Consider the following 20,681-nt stretch of genomic DNA (forward strand, 5'->3'; position numbering starts at 1 on the left):
CTCAAACTGGCACTTCTCAGAATCACCCAGAGGGCTTGTTGGTTCACATCTTCCAAACTTTCTAGATTCATCAGTGGAGCAGGAGTCTATAATTTATATTTTTAACAAATTGTCAGGTAATGTTGATCCTAGAGAATTGTACTTTGTCATGTTGGGGATCAAACTCAGGGCCTCCTCTCATAAAACAAGTACACTATTATTGAGCTACACCCTCTTCCCCTGGGACCACACTTTAAGGAATCACCAACTGAGGAACTCATTTAGTCATATAACAGACTAGACTTACAAATGGCCCACTCTGTAAGAAAAGACGAGAGCTGTGATGATGTTCTGAAAAGTGGAAGATACATGTAGTAAGAAAATAGGCAGTGCCTGCTGGGAAACTCACCCCATCTTTCAGCAACATGCGTGTATAATCAATAGCACAAACGACACCTGTCCTCCCACAGCCGGCACTGAAACAGAAGACCACAGTAGCATGAGCACTTGTTGAGAGAGATAACTGACAATAGTTGGAAAATTCCTTAGTAGATTTTAAGAGAGGAAATGAAACTTTTCAAGTCCTACCATGTCCCAGAGCATGTTTGTCATGCCACAGTGGACCTCAGACAGGTGTTGACAACTTCTCACAGGAGTCCCCAGAACCATTGTTCATAAATAACTTAAGAAATTTTAGGTGTAGCAAAATGTCTCAGTGAGTAAAGGTTCTTGCTGCCTTTACCTAATGGCTTGAGTTTGATCCCAAGAACCCACACAGTGGAAGGAGACAACCAACTCCCCAAAGTTGTGTTTGGATCTCCAAATGTAGGCTGTGACAATATGTGCTATACACACACACACACACAATAAATTTTAAAAGAAATTATTTTAATGCATCAGTTGAATTCATACTAGATGGCTTAGCTATTGACTTTTTCTTTGAACTGTACCCTAGCCAGCACCTCATTTTGTTTGTTCAAAGTAGATAGTTCATCCACAGCATCTTACCTGCAATGAACACAAATGGGAACACAGTCATCTTCTTGGTAACAACGTATATCCCAGATGAGTTCAAGGATGGGGTCTATAGATGAAGGCACATCGTGGTCTGGCCAATTCTTATAATGAAACTGGTAAATAATTCTAGTTTTCTATTTAAAAAAATAGCCAAAATAAAAGGAGAATTCAAGGTTAGGGTTACACCTCATTCTATCAAAAGGGTAATCTGATTAAGTTCCATCTATATCCTTTTTTTCTTGCAATTTATCCTGTTTCTTATATATAGCTCTCAAGCCTTATGAAAATAATTAAAAGTAGTATGAAGATGTTTTCCATTGTCTTATAGTCCCACCCACACAAGAGGAGGTAGATTTGAAGAGTCCAACCCAAATCTTCAAATTAGCATATCTCAAGTAGGTCACAGACATGTTGTTATATTGAATCCCTTTGCATTCAACAAGTCAGGGTAGAGTCATATTGGTCCCTAGTGTTTAGCCACTGTTCATCATACCAAAATCATTTTTATGTGTGTTGTGGCGTGAAACAGATTGGGAGCTGAATCTCTTATGAATGTGAAGACTTACTCAAGACATCAAAGGTCCTAACTCTTACCATAACCGTATGCCCAGCCTGAGTCACACACATACATCTGTCTCATCTCAGCAGACTCTCAACTTTATCATTCCTGTTCTATACTTACATTATTGAACTTGACTTTCAGAGTCCTTATTATATAATCAGATTTCTTTTTCTCAGCTTCCTACGGAGAAGATTAAATTATTAGCAATTTCAAAGGCATGCTCTATAAAAAGTAGACCCTGGAGGCTTTGCTTAGCCATAACAGGAATGTATCATACTTACACAGAATATAGAAAAGGGGCCAAATTGCAGCTGTGTCTCTCCTGGCTCAGCCCAATAGCGCTCACACTTTTTCTGTTGCATAAAACAGAAGGTAATGGTTTCCCTCCATATAATCTATTTCTTTTGCAAGATGAAACCCACTCCCTCACCCAGAAGCAGCTCTTTGTCCCTCATCTTAGGTTAGGCAGAGCTAACCCCCTTGGACTTTAACTCCAGTAATATGATCAGGAATCTCCAAAGGATAAAAAACAGACATTAAAGGATGTCTGAATTACAAACTTCCTAGGAGTCCAAAAAAGTAGAAATGGTGATTGTTGACCTATTTTTAGCATCTCAGAAACCTGAAATTGTTGACTAAACCGGTGGCACTAGTTAAGTGCCAGATTTCCTAGGCTGTGACTCGAATTCCCAGCTCAGAATGGCCACAGTAAACTAGAGCAGTAAGGCCTGTCACACGGTTAGGGTTAAATTTCCTAGTACCACATCTAAAAATGAAAAGAGGTGAAATGTATTTTAGTCCAATATATCAAAATATTTAACATGCAATCAAGATACAACAGTACATATGCACTTGCCTTGTTATTGTAATAAATATTAAAAGTCCTATGTACATTTTATATCACTCAAGTAGAATGCTAAATTTTCACTGGAAATACTTTCATTTATAGTAAATCAAATTTATATATGAAAAAATTCACATACCCCCAAATCAAATTTTCAATAGCTGAAATGTTCATTTTTAGTTTTAAAGCAATTACAATAAAACTATTGAGTTCTTCCAGCATGCAATCCCTAACAAGTGCTTAATGGCTACGTGTGGCGGTGGATGCTGTTCTGGGTAGCACAGGATGAGTCTCTAATGGACAGTTAGAACATCTGATTATCAGGAAGGAAATGTTATTCTTCTCTCCTTTACTTCCTTTAACTTTATAGCACGAAGCTACTGGGGAAATAGATAAGAGGGGTTCTTGGAGGTGAAACCCCCTATGGATCATGTGGTATCCACAAACTGAAAACTAGAAAAATGGTATGGACTTTCCCAGGCACACTTAAAGAAAGTTCTACCACCATTGCCGGCCTTCTACTTTACCTTCAGATCAACCAGTACTGAAGAGCAACTCACCTTTCCCATTTCAAACTCCATACATGCCATGACAATGACCTGAAGGCATGAAACAGAAACTTAAACTTCTACAGAGTTAGTGAAGACTGTAAAAACTCCATACATGCCATGACAATGACCTGAAGGCATGAAACAGAAACTTAAACTTCTACAGAGTTAGTGAAGACTGTAAAAACTCCATACATGCCATGAAAATGACCTGAAGGCATGAAACAGAAACTTAAGCATCTACAGAGTTAGTGAAGACCGTACTGCCGGAGTCCCATAGTCAGAATGTACTAAGCTTTGTTTTTCTGTTGGTTTTGCTTTTTAACCCCAAAAGAAACCCTCGAGACTTAAGAGATGTGCTATTCTTCCTTCTTTCTGTCCCCATGTCCCTGTTCCTTAGTCAGCACTTGTTGCCAAAGAGCCCATCAAGGTATCAACTTTCATTTCCTTGAACAAGAATACATTGTAATATTGACAAAAGATACCTGCCCTCTGAAATCTCATCAAGCCATAAGAAAAGCACTGTTTTTAACAGCTGAGAAACCTCAGTCACATCCTAAATCCTTCCCCCTCTACTAAAGCACCAGAAGCAACTCTGTACTCACCAAGACACGGTATTCCCAAATCATCCTCCAGAAGTCCAGGACAGTTGTAGATAAAGGACCCTGGGTGGCAATATAAGCCCTGGGTCCATAGACACCCTAAAGGGGAACAGAACCACATGAGGTAACTACAGAGAGCATCTTCTCCTTAGTCTTCGCCCCATCCCTGTATTAGGTGCGCAGAAAAACATGGAGTGTTTTATTTCCTCTCCATCTACCTTAATAAAGTTGGCATTGATATAGCTGGAATCCTCATCAGAGGTTATCAGAGACAGCTCTACCAGGCTATGATCATCTAGAATACAAGAGAAAGATACAGTGTAACTGAGAAGTCCTACATAGGGGGTCAAGTCAGGTCTCAAGAGTGGTGTCTTTGATAAGTGAACAAGTAATTGGATGGGTGAATTTTCTTTTGTAGTCATAAATACTACAATTAATTTGCCAGTGCCATATTCCAAGATTAAGAAAAGTACTTGGTTAAAAAGTGGAGAGGCGCTGGGCGGTGGTGGCCCACGCCTTTAATCCCAGCACTGGGGAGGCAGAGGTAGGCGGATCTCTGTGAGTTCCAGGCTGGGCTGGACCGACAGCCTCCAAAACAATACAGAGAAACCCTGTCTCTTAAAGACCAAAAAAAAAAAAAAAAAAAAAGTGGAGAGGCATCGCCGGGTGTTGGTAGCGCATGGCTTTAATCCCAGCACTCGGGATGCAGAGGTAGGTGGATCTCTTTGAGTTCGAGGCCAGCCTGGTCTACAGAGCAAGTGCCAGGATAGGCTCCAAAGCTACACAGAGAAATCCTGTCTCGAAAAAAAATAAAACAAAACAAAAAATGGTGGAGAGGTGTCTAAAATTGGAAGTATAAGTTTACAGGAAGAAATGGAACTTACAGGGCAAAATATCCTTGTATCTGTTTTTCTTGATATTCTTGGGCCTCTGAGCCACAGTCGTAGGGTATGTTTTGTCTGCCTTGTACTTTGTAGATTGTCTTTTCAGCTTCTGTAATACAATTCCAAGAATAATTTCCAAAGAAAGAGATAAGGGGCCTGAGAAAACAGGTCATTTGGTAAAATAAGTACTCTCTTGCAAGCAGGATAACCTGAGTTTGATTCCCAGAACTCACATAAAGTCAAGTATGGGCTGAGATTGGTGGCCCATGCCTTTAATCCTACCTAGTATTTGGGAGGCACAGACAGACAAATCTTTGTGAGTTTGAGGCTGGACTGGTCTACATAGTGAGTTTCATGCCATTCATAGAAATATAGAAAGACCTTGTCTCAAAGATATAGATAAATAAATAAATGAATAAATAAATAAGTAAATACATAGATAAATTAATTAATTAATTAAATGAAATTTTTAAAAAGCCAGGTATAGTGGCTCAAATTTACAATGCCGGTGCTGGAGAGTTAGAAGCGGGTAGATTCCTGGGGCTCCCTGGCCAACCAGTTTAGCCTAATTAGCAAGCCCCAGATCCAGGGGATTGACCTTGTCTCACAAAACAAGGTAGATGACTTCTAAGGAAAGACATCTGAGGTTGCGCTCTGGCCTTCATACATCTGCATGTATGACCAAATATACACGTGCACCATATACGGGAATATGCCCATGTGCATGTGTGTGCGCACACACGCATGCACATACACACACGCACGCACACACACATGCATGAACACATACAAGTAAGAAGGGAGATAAGATGCTAACTCTAGAGAGCTCTCCTCTTCTACTTTTCAGACATTCTACCTCAACTCTTTTCATATCCTCGGGAGCTAATTTCTTTCAGGACAGGAAACAAGGATGATATAGTTGAGTGACTTTGGAGAAGTGAAAAGATCACACCGCAGCTGAGTCATAGACAGTTAAGACTTAAATCTGAAACTGCTAAATATTCAAGTGACCAAATAACTTCTGAAAGTGAGCTATGTGTGTGCTCCACCCAAAGAACAGATACCACGAGTATGATTTATTTTCCTTAGAGGGTCTGTTTGATGTCAACAGGAAAGTTATTGATGCCATTCATCTTTTTTTATAAACTTCAGATCACCTTTTCTAAGTAGAAATGGAACTTACATTAAATATACTCTGTTATAGCTATCAAAATTTCAGAGATTTCAGCATTTTCATGTGATCAAACTTTAAATCTACTCTTCCAGAAAGTAATAATCTAAACAGAATCATATTCTTTCTGTAGAATATGATCTGAGATAGGCAGGATCTATCTTAATGTAGTTGGACAAGAGTACTTATGATAATTCCTTAAACTTATTCCTATTTTTAGTGTTACACTATAAAATCAAATGTGAGGACAGAAATGGTAAGATAATTTCTCATCAGATCCTTGTCTAGAATTAATGCAGTCCCAAATTTCATCTCCTTTATAATTAAAAAAAATATGTGTACTAGGTCTGAATTTTGTGATACCTAACTAATTTTCAAAATAAGACAGGGAGAAATACCTCTGTTAATGAATGAAAATATTTAGTGGATTAAAATGATCTTCATTATTTCCACACTACTTAACATAGAATTGGTCAGACAAGGAGTATTAGTCACCTCCAAGCAGTTAGATCCCTCAGCATTCACTAGGTCTTATTCTCTAGCTTCTGTTTAGAAATGTCTCCTTTTCTTGGCCCTCGTTTATGTACATTTTCTTGTTTCTACTTTTTCTTTGACTCATTGTGCTGGCTAATTTTATGTCAACTTGACACAAACTGGAGTCATCTGAAAAGAGGGAACCTCGATTGAAAAAAAAATGCCTCCATAAGATCTGACTGTAAGGTATTTTCTTAATTAGTGATTGGTGCCATCCTTGGGCTGGTGGTCTTGGTTTTTATAAGAAAGAAGGCTGAGCAAGCCATTAGGAACAAGCCAGTAAGCAGCACCCCTCCATGGCCTCTGCCTCAGCTCCTGGCTCCAGGTTCCTGCCCTGTGTGAGTTCCTGTGCTGGCTTCCTTCAATGATGGACTATGATGTGGAAGTGTAAGCAAAATATACTCTTTCCTCCCCAACTTGTTTTTGGTTGTGGTGTTTCAACATAGCAATAGTAAACCTAACTAGGACACATCATTCCCACTTGCCCTTATTTCTTCCTGGTTCTTTGTTCTCCAATTTCTAACCCCAATACACAAACTTTAAATCTTTGACTTTCTGCTGTTCCCTTGATACACCCCCTTCAGAGCCATATACTCTTAAAGAGATCACACAAGAATTTGATAATTTATTTAATTTACCAAAATTTTATTATATTTCCAGCATCGTTTGGATATGTCTTAAACTTCTATACTAAGATTCCAGTTTCCAATTACCAACCAGATCCTAGATATTTTCATTTCAATATCTTACTGCATTATCTGAATCAGTAAATTGCCAACCAGGTCCTAGACAGTTCCATTTCAATATCTTATTGCATTCTCTGACTCATTTGAAACGGAAAGCATCACTATCCTACGTGAAAATGCCGCTGGAAATATCTGTATTCCAATCAGTCCCACTCTGGGAAACTAAGGAGGACTTTAGGTCCCTCCTTCCCACAATTCCCACCTCAGATTCAGTTAGCAAGTTCAGTTCAGTTGGTTCTTCCCATGCAAGGTCTTGCATCAGATTTCCTTCCTGCTGATTTGGCTATGATATCCCCCTTCTAAAAGGTTCATGTGTGACAGTCTTGCTTGCCAGCTGATGGTTTTTGAGGAAATTATTGGATTCTGAAGGCTCCGACCTAACCAGTGGATTAAGCCCTTGATGAATTCAGAATATGATTGTATTACTAGAAGGGAGGACTTAACTTAAGGAAATAAGCCATGGGGGCATGCTCTAGAAAGATCTGTATTGCCCCATCCCCTTTCTGTTGGTCTGTGTCTCTTTGTCTCTGGGGACACTACACCCCCACTGTTATGATGTTCCACCACACCACAGGCCTACAGCAATGGGGCCAAGCAACTGTGGACTGGAGCTCTGAGTCAAAACAATGTTTCCTCCCTTACATATATGATATATCACTGTAGTGATATAAAACCTATTAGACTCTTTCCCTTTAAGCTTCAACTCCTATAATTTCTCCTTGTCTTCACACTGTCTTTTTTTTCTTCATTCAAATTTATTGGGTATAGTTATGTCAATTAATTGAATTTATGCTTTGTTAATCTTTCCGATGCTACTTAAAGTAACTTCAGTAAATCCTTTATACCCCTTGGAAATTAAGTTCCAAACTCCTTAGCTAAGGGTCCCCTGAGTTAGAACTCAAGTTCACCATATTTCCCAGAGATTTCCAGCTAAGTCTCTAAAGACGACTTCTAGATTCTTTCAGGATGTCACAACTTCTTTGAAACTAAGGCGTTCCTTTTGTTGTTCATAAATGTTAGGAGTCCTCGGCATTGCTTTTACATTTCACAGCCATGGCTGTGGTCCATTTTGACCCACAGAATGAACAAATAAAGAAGCATATCTCAAGTGAGAGCAACAACAAGAGGGCTATTATTACTATTATGCAATTGCTTATATTTCATACAATACTTACATACTAGTAATAAAGACATACCATTATGTGCAGCTTATTTGAGAAGATTTATTAAGTGATTTTTAAATGAAGGAGGAAAGGGGACCGCAAAATAAAGATATAACAGGCATATCCCGGCACTTAGTTTGAGGCCAGCCTGGTGTACATACCAAGTTTCAAGTGAGCCAGGGCTACATAGAGAGACACTGCCTAAAGCAACAAAACCTGGTACGGAGAAGAGAGAGACAGAAAAGAGATGTGGTAATATAAAATTTGATCCATATAAATTATCCAAATCCACCATGAGGCTTCAAAATTGGCTCAGAGGGTCAGATGTAGGATCTATACCTTTAATTGAAGCACTGGGGGGGGGCAGGACAGGTGGGTCTCTGTGAGTTTGAGGACAGCTTGATCTACATACTGAGTTCTAGATCAGCTGGGGCTACACAGTGATCCTGTTAAATTTTTTTTTTAATTTGGCTCAGGGGAATTCGGTGGCTAAATCAGTCTTCAAGGAGAAGGAGGAAAGTGGAGAGTTAAAACTTCAGAACACCACTATCAAATATATAGAATTTAATTAAAGTGATATTTTTCCAAAATGAGTAACATAATAAATTATTACAACAACTCAGTGTATCCGAATATAAACTCTTCCTAGCCAAGGATTTGAAATAGAGCAGCCAGTCTGTGCTTGTTTCTTTGGGCTCCACAAGCACCAGTGACTATTCTTTTATTTCTGGGTTTTATAAGACACAGGAAACCTATTGATCCAGACCAGGGACACAGGGAGTTCTTGAATCCTGGTTATGTACCATCGTTTGAATTCTTAGGGATTTCAGAGTTGGACTTGGCAGGAGATGCTAAACAGCATATTTTCATATTAAGATGGATATGGTAATGGATTAGCTTGGGAATTTAATTAAGAGAACATGACACAGACACCTTGAACACCATCAAATACTTGCAGTGGGCTGGTGAGATTGATTAGCAGGTAAAGACACCTATGGCCAAGCCTGAGGCCTGAGTTTAATCTCTGGCATCTTCGTGACAGAAGTGACTCCTGCAAGTTGTGTTCTCACTTCCAGATGCCAGCCCTCCCCCAAATGAATGTAATTTAAAAACTTGCAAAAGTACTTCCACTGAGGTACCGCTCGCTTCTTATCTCTCTCTGCTCTTACGCTCTTTCAGAATGATCAGTCTTTATGTTGCCATAGGTTTTCTGACTGCTGAAAAGAGTCTCAAAACAAGTCTTTCTGGAAGTTTCCAGAGTCAGTACAACATCTTTGTTGTACCAATTTTATTTGGTGTTGCTTTTAAAAGACTCTCTTTGGGCAAGACGTCACAGATAAAGATTGTGTATATGTGTATCAATTCTTGTTTAGTCTTCACTGTGACCTTCAGAATGGCGTTTTCTTTTGCTGCTCCTGGAGTCATCTGACTAATGACAGAGGGACACACACACACACACACACACACACACACACACACACACACACGCACACACACACACACACACACACACACACCTAAGCGTGACACAGGAAATACCTACAGAACTGTTAACTTAGGAAGTGTGAAAGACTTTAATTTTTTCCTGTGACGTCTACCTGTGGTCAGACCACTCTCGAATCCTCCCTTTAAGTCTTCTCTAACTGCTAACACTGAAGTTCCCAGACCCCAGCAGAGAACATAACAGGCCCAAAATCTGATAAACTACAACAGAAACAAGGAAAATCTGAAGAAAGAAGCAAAAGGTATAGGATAAAAAGCAGGACTACCAGAGGTGATTGAGGTTTGGGAAGAAAGAGAGGTCAGAGGATCAAAGTATTTCTCTGCCAGCCACAAGGTAGGGTCTGTTAGTCCTCTGAAGGGGTAGCCTCAAGACAAAGTGATGAAAGCACCTGTGAGAGAGTAAGATGAGGAAGCCACCAGTCTATGGATCCTGAAATAATGTGAGAAACTAGACTCTCTACAGTGAGTTCCTTTTTGTTGGGCTGAAGCCCATTTCAAGAAATGAGAACAGAATGGAGATCTTGCTCACAGAGTCTATGAGTGAGGACCAAGTCTTATGCATGTTTCTCTCAAATGCTAGTAAATAAATTAAGTCACTCCCGAAAGGGAACAAAGAAAGACAAACAAACCTCATAAGACTGCAGCGTCTTTGGCTTGAAACATGATGTTGCAGTACAGAACATGCTGAACTCTTTCCACCCACAACTCCTTTTCACTTGAGAGATTTTAATGTGATTCTAGATATACAGACCTTAACATTTTTTTAAAAATAGGCATATAATCAAATACTGACAACCAATTACAATTTTTTTTTCGAGATAGGGCTTCTCTGTGTAGCTTTGGAGGCTGTCCCAGAACTAGCTCTTGTAGGCCAGACTGGTCTGGAACTCACAAAGATCCGCCCACCTCTGCCTCCCAAGTGCTGGAATTAAAGGCGTGTGCTTCCACTGCCACACTACAAATTTATTTTTTAAATTTGTTGATATATGCAAGTGGTTCTCAACCTTATGCTGTGACCCTCTAATACAGTTCCTCATGTTTTGGTGACCTACAACCATAAATGATTTCATTGCTATTTCATGGCTATAATTTTGCTACTGTTATGACTCATACTGTAAATACCAGTGCTTTCTGATGGTCTTAGGTGGCCCCTGTGAAAGGATTGTTTAATGCCCAAAGAAAGCATATGATGTATTTTTTTATGATTTTTTTAATTCTTTTTTTTTAAATTTAGATAAGAAACAAGGTTGCTTCACAAGTCAGTTCCAGGTCCCTCTCCTTTTCCCTCCCCTCCTCCCGTTCCCTCCCCCATCCCCCCCCCCCCGTTAATATGATGTATTTTGTAAAGAAAAAACTGAATTTGGAACAAATTCTTGGACTGGTGATTTATATCCATCAGTTTGCTCAACTTCTAGCACCTGTCTTGTCACTAGGTACCTTTCTGAGCCATCACCTTCTCCATAAAGCTCCATGAGTGCTCCCAGTTCAGACTTAGGCTCCTGCAATTTTACTTTTCTAGCAAGGACATCATGACAAGTATATATGGGCAAACTTTCTTATGTCTTTCCAATGCTGTTTGAAGTCGCCTTAACCACTTCTTTCCAGTAATTTGTCTGTACCTCCCAGGTCATGATTTCCATCACCTCCTTTTGGGTCAGACAGACTCAAAGGCACAGAGTGAAGGAGTCTTGTTTATCTGATTGTTGCAAGTTTTAATAAAATCAACACAGAAGAGGTAAAGCTAATGACCATTGGTTGTCTTGCTATTGGCACGAGCCTTAGTCATGGTCTGCCATTTTTGGTCATTTGTCACATTTTTATCATTCTGCAGATCAGCAAGGCTCACTTCAAACACAGGACTCTTGAGGCCAGTAGACATGGATTTGATTCCTTGTGGTCAGTGTTTTTCCAGTTTCCACAGTTGAACATAGTTGGTGTTGTCACGTCATACAAACACGCCAATTATCTTAGAAAATGGATCACTTTCTTCTTCACGCCTGTTTAGGCCCTTTCGTAACTTGCTCTTGCCAACCTCCATGGTGCTACTCATCAAAAGGAATCTTAACATTTATTACGGATGAAAGCAAGCACTTTTATACTAATGGAATGGATGTACTCATTTATTTTTACATTAAAAAAATAAATTTGGAGGCTAGCAAGATGACTTGGTGGGTAAAGGCACCTACTACCAACTTGATAACCTGAGTTTTATTTCTGGGACCTACATTCTAAAAGGAAAGAACCAACTCATGAAAGTTTTCCTCTGACCTCCAAGTGCTCACAACACCCTGTACACACACTCATGCACACATGCACACACACACACACACACACACACACATGCTGAGTATGAATGTAAAGGTTTAGATCTTGTGTGAATATTTGACACCATGACATAAAGTATTTTCAATGTTTTCAAAGTTGAGCAATATTTTGATTTTATAGTTATTAGATCCAAGAAAGCCACTTCACATAAATAGGTAGTACAAAAATGGCAAGAGTATGTTCAGAGTTACATCAGAAAATTTTGAAAATTCTATCCTAATCTCAAATCAAAATTCATTTAATGAATATTTTTAAAGAAGCTCAATAAGCAACCTCAATTTAAAAAAATCAAACCTCAATTTTTAAATCCAAATGTTCTAACATGTTATAATTCAAAGATGTACTAATCTGACACTTATACAGAGGATCAATGGTAGAAACATACTAAATTGTTGTTTTCTGTAATTAAACTACCATGTCTCTAAGGAGTGAGAAAAAAAAATGAAAGTTGGCCTTTCTCTACTAAGGGGAGAATGGAGTCAGAGTTTGTTGCTAGAGCTCTGCAATGTTGCTTCTTGCTGCCTTGTGAATGCAGATAGTTTACCAAGCTTCTGACAAGACCGAGAAAGCTTGAGTGCCAAAGAATGGAATCAGGAGCCTAGACCTCTACAGCTAGTGGACCGGACTATTCACAATAGGAATGGATGACGAGGCTGGCTTGAGTAGACACACAGTCATTGGGAACAAGACAGGCAAGCGTGTTCCATTGCACTGGAACAGAGAGTAGCTGGGTAGGCAACAGTCAAACTGGAGCAAGTAAACCAAGAAATTTAAATTAGGTATGAAAATATAAGGAAAAGGCAAGAGATGTGTCAAAGCTCTCCTGGGAACAACTGAAGACATGAACTAGATGGTCCTGAGCAGATGGCTGGATCAAGTTAGGAGAAACCAGCTTCAGAGGTACATATATTTATTCTGGTGGTAGTGGTAAAAAACTTGTACCTTAATAAATACAACATTTACTTCAATAAAGGCTTATTGGTATACTCAAATGACCGGCTCATTCTCATGAGTTGTTTCAACTCAGCAAATGTTTGAGCACTTGCTATGCAGGGGCTATGCAGGGGTCCTGTGCTCATAGCCACTTACCTAGTATCAGTACTGTAAATACATATAGAACCAAGATGTTTCCTGGTCTATGATAGATAAAATCTACAGACACTATGACAATGCCAGCCACACTTCTATGGGCCCCTCATATTTAGTAAATGTGTCTTCGTATTTAATAACTGCAATATAAAGGTCCTTATCCCCAAGGAACAAAGTTCAGTTTCTCTTGTTTCAATGGTATCCCACAGTTTTAAGGATTGTTTTTTAACTTAAAAAATAAGCTTTGAATGCAGAGTCCTTAAAAGCTAACACACTTTTAAAAAGCTTGGAGTATACAGGGTGACTAGGCTGTGACAAAGCTGAGCACCTGAGGGGTAGGACCTTTGCCTAATAAGGGCAAGGCCCTGGCTTTGATCTCTGTGTAATCAAGACAGACACACAGCCAGACCAGGACACGCACACCTGCCATTTCGCTACTTCTGGTGGGGAGGTGTCTGAGACAGGAAGATTGCAAGGTCTGCCTGGACAACGTAGTGATCTCCTATCTCTAAAGAAAGGAAAGAAGGAAAGAAAAGAGAGAGGGAGGGAGGGAGGGAAGAAGGGAGGGAGGAAGGGAGGGAGGGCAAGCTAGGGTAAAAGTAATTAAACTACATTTTAAGACCAGCAAAGCTACAAACTGCTCTGTGGTGATTCCAAATGGGGAGTACCAGCTGTGTTGGTTGCTTTTTGTCAACTCAGTACAAGCTGAAGTCATCTGAGAAGAGGAAACCTTGACTGAGAAAACACCCCATCAGATTGGTCTGTGGGCAAGTTCAAAGGGCGTTTTTAAATTAATAATTGATGAGGGTGGGTCCAGTTCAGCGTGGGCAGGGCAGCATGGGCCGTGTTCCTCCCTAGTCTCTGTTTCAGTTCCTGCCTTGAGTTCCTGACCTGCCTGCCCTGAATGATGGCTTGTGACACGGAAATTTAAGCTGGTTTTTGGTCAATATTTTATCATGGAAACAGGAAAACAAACTAGAACACCCAGTGACTACTTGACATCTTCCAATACTCTCCCTATGGTCACAACAAGAATTGCATCTATGGAATCATGACAGAATTCACAAAAATGACTAGAAAAAAACTGAGATCCAGCTATATACAACAAAATTGATAAGGTTTCAAATAAGGCACACAACTTTTGACAGAATTTCATCTACATATAGTTCAAAAACATTTTTAAAAAACATTGTTTAATGGAATAAATAAAGCAACGCAGAAAACCCAAAATGTATTCAGATGGTGTTGGCTTCTATCTTTTGGGAGATCAGGGTGTGATTATCTGGAAGAACACCCAGAAACTTTCTTTGCAGTGAGCATTTGTGTGTGTGTGTGTGTGTGTGTGTGTGTGTGTGTGTGTGTGTGTGTGTGTGTGTGTGTGTGTGTGTGTGTGTCTGTCCATCCAGACAGGATCTCTCATAGAGTATAAGAGTAAACTGATCAGCCAGGCGTTGGTGGCGCACGCCTTTAATCCCAGCACTCGGGAGGCAGAGGCAGGCGGATCTCTGAGTTTGAGGCCAGCCTGGTCTACAGAGTGAGTTCCAGGACAGCCTCCAAAGCAATACAGAGAAACCCTGTCTTGAAAAACCAAAAAAAAAAAAAAAAAAAGAGTGAACCGATCTTCTACCTCTTGAGTGCTGGAAATAGAGGTTTATACCACCAAGCCTGTTTTGTTGTTGTTGTTTGGGGGTATTTTTCTTTTGTTTTGTCTTGTTTTCAGTCCTAGGATTAAACCCAGGGCTTCCTGCATGCTAAGCATTCACTGGACCACCTGAGCCACAGCAATCCTGTTTCTTGATCTGAGGAATACATATGCCTGCCTTATTACTAATTATGAAGCTGATGCCTATGTGTTAAGCACTTATCATATAGATGCTACCCTTTACAATTTTCAAAAGTTTAAAACATTAAGGCCAGTGATCACTTAGAGTCGGGAGTTGAGAGTAACAAGGGCACAGGTTAGGATTTTGGTAGTACCTGGTTGGAAACTTTTGTTCTACAACTGTGAGCTGTGTGAGTGTTTTGTGAGTGTGTGGTGCTGGGGAGTTGAACTCAGAGCCTCGAGTGTGCTAGGCAGGCACTCTGTTGCTAAGCTGAATGCTGAAATGTGTTATCATTAAATTTTTCTAAATTACATTTATTTCTTTGTTTATTCAGTAGGGGTAGGGTATATGTGTCATGGCGATATGCATGGAGGTCAGAGGTCAGCTTGCTTGCAGGAATCAGTTCTCTCTACCATGTGGATTTCAGGGATCCAACTTAGGTCGTCAGGCTGTTTAGCAAGTGCCTTTACCTACCAAGTCATCTTGCCAGCTCAAAACTATATGTCTTTTGGCAAACTGTTTTACTGTGTGTGCCTTAGCATTTACTATATGTTAAACATTATACAAATTATGGAGGGGACCAATACAACCAGGATGAAATATGAACGTTGCCTTTGTGAAATTTCAATTGATAAGGAAGCAGTAATCATACAAAGTTAAAAACTGTAATTGTGGTAAGTGCTATAAAAAGTATAGATCATATTAACAAGAATTCATCACAGATGATTTGATCTATTCAGATACATCAAGGCTCCTTGGGACTAGAGAAATGACTCAGCAGTTAAGAGCACTGGCTGTTCTTTCAGAGGACCCAGGGTTGATTCCCATCGCCCACATGGCAGCTCACAACCATCTGTAACTCCAGTCCCAGGAGTTACATTCTATTAGAGTGTAATTGAGTACAGCACTCTATTCTGGTATCCATGGACGCCAGGAATGCACCTGGTGCACAAATATGCATGTAGGAAAACTATCCATAAAAAATTAAAATAAAATAATGTTTTAAAAAAGAGGAAGGTTTCTCATGGCTGATGTGTGCCATGACTCTGGGTTCAATCTCCGCCATCATTAGAGAAGGAGGAGAAAGAGAAGGAAGAGGATACACACACAAAAAAAAAGCTACTCTAGGACATGACCACAACAACAAAACAGAAGTCAGGACTGAAATCTGAGCAATGAACTAAGTTTTGCTGTTTTTGGAGGGGAGTTGTTGCACAGGAAATCTACACATAGTATAAATGCTTTTTGATTATTAACACCAAGGCAGCTAGCAGCAGCTTTGTGTGACAGAATTAGTTCTGAAATCTCCGAAACAGCAAGTCCAGAGAAGACATCAAGAGCCTAAGGCGGACTTTGGGAGCAGTCAAGTGAAAAGCCTCCCATTTGATGGCAGTATTTCCCTGGGCCACACTAGTCACTTCCCAGTACCTCCCTCCCAAAGCTATTTTTCTGGTGTCTCAATTGAACCTATAGGTGGGGCTGAGGGTGAAACTCTTGTTTTTCCACTGGAGGTCATGAGTCAGTGAGCAGTGAGGTTCCACTTAATCACCACCCCAAAACAAGGTTCTTAAGAATCAGGTGCAAGAAGAACAAGGGAATGATTAATATAAAGCCAGGGTGGTGATTTACTCTTGGGTGGGGATGGTGGAGAACCTTGTTGGGGAAGGGAGAGCAGGGGATCTTTCGGAGTTTAACGGTACTGTAGTGCTTGATCAGAGTGGTGACTGCACTGGCAACAGTTCCTTTATCATTATGTTCACACATTTTATGTAGTTTTCTAAATATATATTATAGTTAAAAATTACAAGCAGCTAAAAAACAAGTGGTAAAAAGTTCTTAAACTGATAAAAGCATAACTAGACTTATATCATTAAAAAATTACTTGAGGACTAAGCATGGTGGTGCATGCCTTTAATCTCAGTGCTCTGATGAAAAGGTAGGCGGGCGGATCTTTGAGTTTGATGCTAGTCTGGTCTATAGAAAGAGTTCCAGGCCAGCTAGGGCTACACAGTGAGACCTTATCTAAGGAAATTAGCTGAAGGTGGGACAAGGCTAGAACCAGAGAGCATGGTCAGCAGGTGGCTACCACAGTTTGGTGAGAGATTATAATGACCTCTACAAGGGGTTAAAATATAGAGATAAAGTCTGTTGTTTTGAAAAATACAATCAAAATAAAGCAGAAGCTGACACTGTCGCTCAGATCACCTTTCCCCCTCTATATCTTCACAAATTGACTCAAGAACAACAGTCAAAATGCAATCATGTATCTAAGCAGACACATGGAACTCTACCCTGAGGCAAATCTGCTCTGAGGACTTGTGGCAGAAAGAATACATTTTTATGATATCATTACCATATGAAAGTTGAGTTGGCATAATACCTTAGCATCAAAGTTGAGCTGCTATACACTAGGCTACGGTGATATCTAATCATGATACCCATTCAGTGAAAACTCCATAGAGTGTTTTCTCCTCTAATATCTGGTCCTAGAATGCTAGCTTTGGAAGACAAAGACATTTTGTTCACTATTATATCTTAGGGTGAAGAAACAAAGTTAGTATACAGTAAGTGCTCAATAAATATTAATAAATGATTTCTTTCTCTTTTTTTGAGACATAGTTCCTCTAAGTTGCATGGGCTAGCCTTGAACTCACAATCCACCTCACCTTCCAAGTAACTAGCACTCTAGATACCTCCATAGTACCTTGTATTTAATTATCATAATTATTTGTGTCTAATCATCATGATAATCCAATGAGGGTAGATAAGATATATATTATATATTATTATCCTCATTTTGCAAATTAGAAAACAAAGATTTTCTTCATTTTTCTCAATTCAAAGCTGAAGGGCTAAGACTTAATATTCTTATAGTTCTAAAAAACACCAACTAGAAGCATTTCAAAACATAACAGGCTGGAGTGGTGGCACATGCCTTTGATCCCAGCAACCAGGAGGCAGAAGCAGAAGCATCTCTTTGAGTTCAAGGCCAACCCTGATCTACACAGCAAGTTCCAGGACAGATGAGCTACACAGTGATACAAACAAAAAACAAGCAAAACAACAAAATCAAAACCATGACATGTCTGTCAGATTCCACCCTCTCCAATGTAACTGACATGGAGCAATATAACCTGCCCAACTTTTACTGCACTGGCAACTACAGCTTCCCTCCAAGGAGACCCATTGTTTTCTGGATAATCAAGTCCACCTGCTCCCTCCCTGACTACCTTGCACCCCATGTCCCTGACTTGTCTCTACTTCCCACTCTACCCAGGCCACTTCTTCTCCAAACAACTGAAGTTAGAGAAACCCAATTAGTGCAAAAAAAAGCCTACCATCCAAATGATATCCTATAGGGAGTCTAAAAATTCAATACTACATGATAAGTTCCTCTTAATCTCTTTCTTTTTTATATCAATTAAAATGAGTAATTTGAAGCATAAATCACAACTCAAATGCTTTCTCCAGATGCTCAAAAGGTAGTAATATCCATACATCTGTATATACCCTCTGTAGGACCGATAAACTAAAAGAACCCGCAAACGCAACAATAAAAAGTGCTGAACGCACGATACAAGAAAACTCACAGACATTATGTTTTTAGGTTGTCTCCCCACGCACCCCCTTCTACTCCAAGCTCTGATGTTCACTTTGTCCCTTCAGCAATTCAGTCTAGGCAGGTTAGACCACAGCAGACCGTTAAACAGTACACCTAACTCCTCTTTAAAACATCACAGAACTCACCAGAAATTCATTGGCAAACTCCTCATTGTTAATTTTCTTTTTCTGGGCCTCATTCAGTAACCGCTGCAAAATTTCTCTTTGGTCCATGCCGCAGAGCAAGAGTCTGTGAGTGAATTAAGGGAGGGCATGTCAAATGTGTGTCATGGCCAAAAGACACCACCAAGAAGCCACTGCTGCTGCCTGTACAGCACACTGGAGGCTGTGGTTTACTGACTGCATCACAAGCCCTAGAGGAAATTAGTACGAAACCAGCTTCTGTGGTCACACAACAAAGCCATCACCTCCCTCCAGGGCCCTAGCGCCTTCCTTTCTCAACAAAGAAACTTGGCTGCAGCTCAAATGTAGCAAACGAGAGGCTAACCCAGAACATTAAACTGTGGTCTGCTTAGCTGGGAGACTCCGCCACCTTGCAACAGCACTCACCTCTCTAGAAGCTTCAGGGACAACAGGCAGAAGTACAGCTCTAATGTAAGGTGTTCAGCCTTTCCACATTCCCCAGGAGAGGGAAGGCCTGGGTGATGAGCACCTGTGGTACCTCTGAAGGGAAGGAGACAGACACTGGAGTTACCTATCTTCTGCCTGGACTATTGTCACCAAAGTCAGAGCAGGCGTTTTAGTTCAGAGCTTGTCCAGCCTCCTACATAGACCTCACATTTTCTTATAGAGGAAACAAAGTCAACTGCTTCTGATAGGCAGGCAGTCTCTCCCACGGCTGGGGAAGTACTGGCCCCCCATAGAGGGAAGTGCTGATCTCTGTACCTCTTCAAACCTGCAGTAGCTTTGATCCTTATTTGGGTTCTGAATACAAACATGGAGGGCACTGTTCTGTGTAGGAGGAGAAGCACCTGGTAGGCAGTTAGCACACTAGCCCCAGAACGCACTGCTAGTAAACAGTGAAGGAATGAAAACTAAAATTTACCTTGCTGAGTGCAATACAGATTCTAGATCAGAAAGTCTTGGGAGAACTGAACATAGTGATGCAATCTGGAGTCCTCGCTATTCAGGAATGTCACCCAGCTGGAGGGTCACTTGAGTCTAGGAGTTTGAGACACCTGGGCAACGAAGTGAGACACTCCCTCAAAAACTGGGAGACAGAGAGAGAGAGACAGAGACAGACAGACAGACAGAAACAGAGAGACAAAGACAGACAGACAGACAGACAGAGACAGACAGAGAGACAGAGACAGAGAGACAGAGACAGAAAGAGAGACAGAAAGAGAGACAGACAGAGACAGAGAGACAGAGACAGAAACAGAGAGACAGAGACAGACAGAGAGACAGAGACAGAGAGAGACAGACAGAGACAGACAGAGAGACAGAGACAGACAGAGAGACAGAGAGACAAAGACAGAGAAAGAGAGACAGAAAGAGAGAGACAGAGACAGAGAGACAGAGACAGAAACAGAGAGACAGAGACAGACAGAGACAGAGAGAAGAAAGGAAGAATGAAAGAGAGAGGGGGAGAAAACGCCTAAAGAAGTGATTCTCATGAAGACATCTTGGCATTTTTACCCTACAGCCCAGTCTTGGAAAAGGTCCCATTTCAGGAAGCCATCCCTACTCATGGCATTTGTGCCTTGACAGGCAGGTTTCTCTAGAGAAGGCTTCCACATCTCCATTTGCATAAATTCGCTCTTCAATGGGTACAAATCCACCCAAGATCTAATTCACCCCAAATGAATATATTATCTTAAAAGAGGAAGTTCAACAAACAGTTTGTTAACAATTAGTCTCAAGTATGAAAACTGAGAAAGATGTAGTTTGGACTTCCTCAATTTAAGATATTAGCAATCCTTTCTGGTTTTGCATTATTCAAGCCCCCTTCAGAAAAATCATGATTTTAAACACGAACATGATGCAGTCTCTCAATTGAGCCCTTGGTAGGCTACTTGAAGTTAATATTCCAAATAAAAGAATTTCAATTGTAGTTCACATAAGTTAAAATTAACCATTATTCTTGAGCAATATTTCCTAAGAAAAGAACAATATCTCTCAGATTGTCCTTATCTAGCATTAAAAGGAAATTTCTTGCCACTGTAAATAATGTAATATTTGACTATTTTAAAACATACAAAATATGAGGAAAATTTGTTTTTAAAAAGAACACATAATTCTTCAAGGCATAGTGGTATATACTTGTAACA

At 40.2% G+C, this 20,681-nt stretch overlaps 1 protein-coding gene across 2 annotated transcripts in view; it reads right to left on the bottom strand.

The window, feature by feature from the left end:
• The window catches only part of Ptpn22 (protein tyrosine phosphatase non-receptor type 22), a 52,282-nt gene extending 33,549 nt beyond the window's left edge, over positions 1 to 18,733 (bottom strand). For both annotated transcript variants that reach the window (XM_013118092.3, XM_021230943.2), the window contains exons 1-9: positions 18,538 to 18,733; positions 4,437 to 4,545; positions 3,771 to 3,847; positions 3,556 to 3,651; positions 2,963 to 3,001; positions 1,840 to 1,911; positions 1,679 to 1,738; positions 988 to 1,130; positions 389 to 455 (exon numbers count right to left, since the gene is read on the bottom strand). In XM_013118092.3, the coding sequence (XP_012973546.1) occupies positions 389 to 455; positions 988 to 1,130; positions 1,679 to 1,738; positions 1,840 to 1,911; positions 2,963 to 3,001; positions 3,556 to 3,651; positions 3,771 to 3,847; positions 4,437 to 4,545; positions 18,538 to 18,624 (750 nt within the window). In that variant the 5' untranslated portion in view covers positions 18,625 to 18,733. The remainder of the gene's footprint in view (positions 1 to 388; positions 456 to 987; positions 1,131 to 1,678; positions 1,739 to 1,839; positions 1,912 to 2,962; positions 3,002 to 3,555; positions 3,652 to 3,770; positions 3,848 to 4,436; positions 4,546 to 18,537) is intronic.
• Between the last annotated feature and the right edge of the window lie 1,948 nt (positions 18,734 to 20,681).

The sequence above is a fragment of the Mesocricetus auratus genome, unplaced genomic scaffold (genome assembly GCF_017639785.1).
Source record: "Mesocricetus auratus isolate SY011 unplaced genomic scaffold, BCM_Maur_2.0 Super-Scaffold_100009, whole genome shotgun sequence".
Taxonomy (NCBI): Eukaryota; Metazoa; Chordata; class Mammalia; order Rodentia; family Cricetidae; genus Mesocricetus; species Mesocricetus auratus.